Raw genomic sequence first — 5000 nt, forward strand, 5'->3', positions numbered from 1 at the left:
ATATTTTTTTATTTTTATTTTTTCACTTCAACTGTTTCTGTTCCAGAGTCACACAACCATGTTGCAAGGTGATTAAGGGAGATGAGCGAGACGAAACAACATGCATGCAAAATGATACCAACTCCCAGCTTGTCATTCGTAAAGATATAACCTCTTCTAGTAATTTCGCCTCAAAACGTCTACGCGAAACATAAATGTAAATATATTGTTAATAAATCAAACATACGGTCGAAGCATTAAACCTCGCATCTTGAAACCAGCAATAACTTTTGTTTTCAGCCTCCGAGCATCCATTTTTCATCTGTTGGCGCTAAATTTCCACTTCCGTGTGTTTATTTGGCAGCGTCCGGTAACCGCTCCATTAAGAACATCAAAATAAAAGTTCCATCATGTCGAACGTGTGAGGCTGAGACACTTTTCTCACTTTTGAATGAGCCGTACCCTCTGGGTTTAATGTAGAAACGTTAAAATGATATGGTTTGCAAATGCAACAAAATAGATATTTTATGGATGGAATAGAACGTGAGAACATCGTGTTGTTCTCACCATCTGTTTACGGCCCCTCCCAAACGGGTTACGTAATTACCGTGGGGTAAACAATCTACCTAATAATTCGAGTAAATTCTTGGACGTTAGTTTTAAGAAATATTTCAATTCGATGGCGTTAGAAGCCGGATGTGGAACCAAAGTAGTAGCACGGGAACGAAGCGGACACACGGCTGTAATCTCAGAAAATCGTTTATTTGTCTGGGGAGGCTACGTGGTAAGCAGAGAAGGCTTGCTTACTAGTTTACTGCCAGCTATAAATAAATGCTTCAGCTTGAGACTGAATACGCTTATACTGGCGTTCATAATAACTCCTTTATTGCCTAACCGTTTGAAAGTATTTATTCTCAAGATAGACATGGGGTTCGTTTTATGAAGTCCTCCCTACTGAACTAACCTACTTCGTGAACTGGCTTGCAAAGTAACGACTAACGCGAACTGTTATTCTAAGTTCGTGTTTGGATTTTGGCTGCAGTTCAGCACCAAAAAGCCAGAGGCCGCTAATGTGTTAAAGAGAAAAAAAAATGGGTTCTGCATGAATATCAAGTTCAAGTTTGGTTTTTTGGCACATACATTGTCATACACAGTATAACTCGCAGTGAAATGGTTTGAATATAACAAGTCAGTAATGTTATAATACATTATAATACAATCTTTAATAATAATTATAATTTGCAGTATTAATACTATAATTTTGCGGTGGCAAATTACAAACACGCATAGACTAGAAGATGTAAGGAAATCAAAAAGGTTTAGCAAGTCAAATGTATAAAATATATGAATTATTAATACAGTTTATAATTTACTTCCATAAATATATACAAATGTATTACAAAACGTTACACAACATTTCAGTGCACTAAAGAATGGAAGTCAGCGCACTCTGGCAACATGATCCTAAGTAGAGATATTTGCAGACTGTGGAGGACCAACTGAATATATGTGAATAAACGCATGTGCGGGCACACACACACACACTCAGACCACTATATTATTAAGGTATACCTTGTTAGTACTGGGATGGAGCCCCTTTTACATTCAAAACCACTTTAAATTTTCATGGCATAAATTCAAGAAGGTGCTGGAAACATTCCCAAAGGTGCTTTATTGGATCAAGATCTGGTGACTGGAGACCATTTGAGTACAGGGAACTCATTTGTCATGTTCAAGTAACCAGTTTTAGTTTATTTGAGCTTTTTGACCACGTGTTCATCTGCTGGAAGAAGCCATCAGACAGGTACACTGTGGTCATAAAGGGATGGACATGGTTAGCAACAATACTCAAGTATGCTGTGGCATTTAAGCCATGCTCAGTTGGTATTAAGGGGCCATAAATACACTAAGAAAATATCCCCCACACCATTAAATCACTGCCAAAACCTGCAGTCTGAACCATTCATACAAAGCAGGCTGGATCAATGCTTTCATGTTGTTTGTGCCCACTTCTGACCCTACTGTCCGAATGTTGCAGGAGAAATCAAGACTCATCAGTCAAGGCAGCATTTTTCCAATCTTCTGTTGTCCAATTTTGGTGAGTCCATGTGAATTGTAGCCTCAGTTTCCTGTTCTTAACTCACAAGACTGGCACCTGGTGTGGTCTTCTACTACTGTAGCCCATCTGCTTCAAAGTTTGAAGCATTGTGCATTGAGAGATGCTCTTCTGCATACCTAGGTTGTAACAAGTGTTTATTTGAATTACTGTGGCCTTTCCATCAGTTTGAACCAGTCTGTCCATTCTCTGACCACTGGCATCAACAAAGCATTTTCACCCAGAGAACTGCCACTCACTGGATATTTTCTCTTTTTCAGACCATACTTTGAAAACACTATAGATGATTGGGCATGAAAATCACAGTAGATCCAACAGTTTCTGAAATACACATACCAGCCTGTCTAGCACCAACAACAATGCCACTTTCAAAGTCATTTAAATCACTTTTCTTCCCCATTCTGATGCTCGATTTGAGCTATAGCAGGTCCTCTTAACCATGTTTACATGCCTAAATGCATTGAGTTGCTGCCTTGTGATTGGCTGATCAGATATTTGCGTTAATGAGGAATTGAACAGGTGTACCTTATACAGTGGCCAGTGAGTGTGTGTGTGTGTATGAGAGAGAGAGTTTTAATAGGTGTTGTAACAAGTGTTTGCCAGTTTAAATAGGTGATGCAAGTGACATGCAAAAACATCAATGTGCACATGCATGCCATTTCAGAGGTCAGGTGCATTGACAGTAATCAGATACAGGTCACTAGCAGTTATGAATGTGAATCGTCAAGATAGGCAAATCTGATCTGAGCGAAAAAATCTGAATAGGACAATGTGGCTTGTAATAGGAACATAGCCTAAAGTGACTTTTAGTAAATGTTTTTGTTGTTTTATGCAAAAAAAGCAAAAGTTGAGTGTTGACTTGTAATCATTATTCTATACTCCTCAGTCAGTTGGTGATCATGAAGTCTTTCTACCAAATGATGAGATTTGGGTATATGACCTGGAGAATGGTTTATGGTAAGACATGGATGTAAGACACAATCAAGTAGCAGCTGCACAATGCATAAAATCATGCTGAACCAGGTAAAGAACTTCAGTTTATATTCAACATCAGAATGGAGAAAATGTGCTCCAAGTATCTTTGACTTAATTTGATTTATTTGTCACACAAACATTGCTTCAGGTCCTTCCACATCATTTTTGTTTCTCTTTAACCAGTCTTTGGTAGAACAACTTGTGTGCTTAGGGTTGTTGTCTTGCTGCATGACCCATGTTCCCTTGAGATTCAGCTCATGGACAGATTGCCTGACATTTTTCTTTAGAAATTGCTGGTATAATTTGTAATTCATTGTTCCATCAATGATGGAAAGCCATCCTGGCCCAGATGCAGTAAAACAGGCCCAAACCATGGTACTACTACTACCAACATAGTTCACAGAAGGGATGGGTTTTTTTATGCTGCAATGCAGGGTTTTCTTTTCTCCAAACATAACACTTCTCATTTAAACCAAAATTATCTATTTTGCTCTCATCTGTCTACAAAACATCATTCCAATAGCCTTCTGGGTTGTCCATGTGATCTTTAGCAAACTGCAGAGAAGCAGTAGCATTCTTTTTGGAGGGCAATGGGTTTCTAATTGCATCCCTGCCATGCACACCATTGCTGTTCAGTGTTCTCATGATGTTCTAAACTTAACCAATGTAAGAAAGGTCTTTAGTTGCTTAGAAGGTACCTTTGTAACTTTGCAAACTATTACACGCCTTGCTCCTTGCGTTATCCTTGTCAATCAACCACTTCATAGGAGGGTAATGATGGTTTTGAATTTCCTCCATTTGTACATGATCTGTCTGGCTGTGGACTACTGATTTTGTAAACTTTTCCAGTCTGATGAGCATCAATAACTCTTCTTCTAAGGTCCTCAGAAATCTTCCTTGTTCATGCCATGATACACTTCCAAACCATATGTTGTGAAATCAGACTTTATTAGATCCCTATCTGCCAATCCTTAAAGGTTCACATACTTTTGCCAATCACAGATATGTAATATTGATAATTTCAGATTGATAATTTTCCTCAATAAATGAATGAATTCCTCAAAAAATTATTCTTTATGTTTTCTAATATGATATTGGGGAGAACGTAGAAAGGCAGAATACACAGGAATCTCTCAAACGAGGCACAACAGAGTATACATACACTCAGTGATTGGGAGCATAGCAGCATGTGAGGATGATATATACAATAGTACATGGCAGGGCTGTACCACATGGGCTAGAGTTGTGTGAGGCGTGCCTAGACACCTAATTTTATTGCTGCCATAGCAACAACTGGGTATGCAAACAAATGGCTTTTTTGCCAGTACATTCTTACTACATTATTCTTTATACATAAAGAATAATATAGTAAGAATGAAAAATAAATTAAATCAAGATTATGATAAAATATAACTAATAAAGGAGAAGAGACAAGTGAGTAGGATACCCTGCCAAGTGAAGACTGGTCTGTGTAATGATCATAGTGAGGTTTAGGTTGATATTGTATGTTCAGGTTGTGGGCAGTCTAAAGTGTAGGTGCACTGTGCAAGTGGTATGTTTTAGTAGTGGGAGTCTGGCTTGTGAATTCAGCATCTTAAAGGCCTCTTCCAGTGTGCACCACATGGCTGCAGAGGTGATTTCCTGACCTCAAAAGTCTGAACACCCTATGCCTGGGGTGGGTAGTGTTCTCTATAAATTTCAAGCCTTGCAACCTGACATGCCTGATATAGGTGTTCTGCAGGGAAGGGAGTGTTGATGCATTTAGAGATACATTCCTATGGCAACATAGAAATAGAATGACCTTATATGTGGGATGAGACCAAGAACGTCCAGAGTTGTCTGAGGTGTTAAAGCCTTTATTTATTTCTTTTGTTATGTGTGAGGAGAGACCAGGAAATGTATTTATAAAGTTATAAGCAGATACTCCCAT

The 5000-nt window shown here is 38.5% G+C and overlaps 2 protein-coding genes across 6 annotated transcripts in view; one reads left to right on the plus strand and one right to left on the minus strand.

Moving 5' to 3' along the window:
• pole2 (polymerase (DNA directed), epsilon 2) overlaps positions 1–360 on the minus strand; it is a 5884-nt gene extending 5524 nt beyond the window's left edge. For all 5 annotated transcript variants that reach the window (XM_035532820.2, XM_081721781.1, XM_035532818.2 and 2 more), the window contains exon 1: positions 227–360. In XM_035532820.2, coding sequence (XP_035388713.1) covers positions 227–294 — 68 coding nt within the window. In that variant the 5' untranslated portion in view covers positions 295–360. The remainder of the gene's footprint in view (positions 1–226) is intronic.
• A 49-nt stretch (positions 361–409) lies between these two features.
• The window catches only part of LOC113574161 (kelch domain-containing protein 1), a 7669-nt gene continuing 3078 nt past the window's right edge, over positions 410–5000 (plus strand). Inside the window, 4 exon segments of the mRNA XM_081721026.1 lie at positions 410–763; positions 2018–2077; positions 2982–3052; positions 4634–4703. Coding sequence (XP_081577152.1) covers positions 659–763; positions 2018–2077; positions 2982–3052; positions 4634–4703 — 306 coding nt within the window. The 5' untranslated portion in view covers positions 410–658.

Source organism: Electrophorus electricus, chromosome 10 (assembly GCF_041902795.1).
Source record: "Electrophorus electricus isolate QZ-2024a chromosome 10, ASM4190279v1, whole genome shotgun sequence".
In the NCBI taxonomy this organism is placed as follows: Eukaryota; Metazoa; Chordata; class Actinopteri; order Gymnotiformes; family Gymnotidae; genus Electrophorus; species Electrophorus electricus.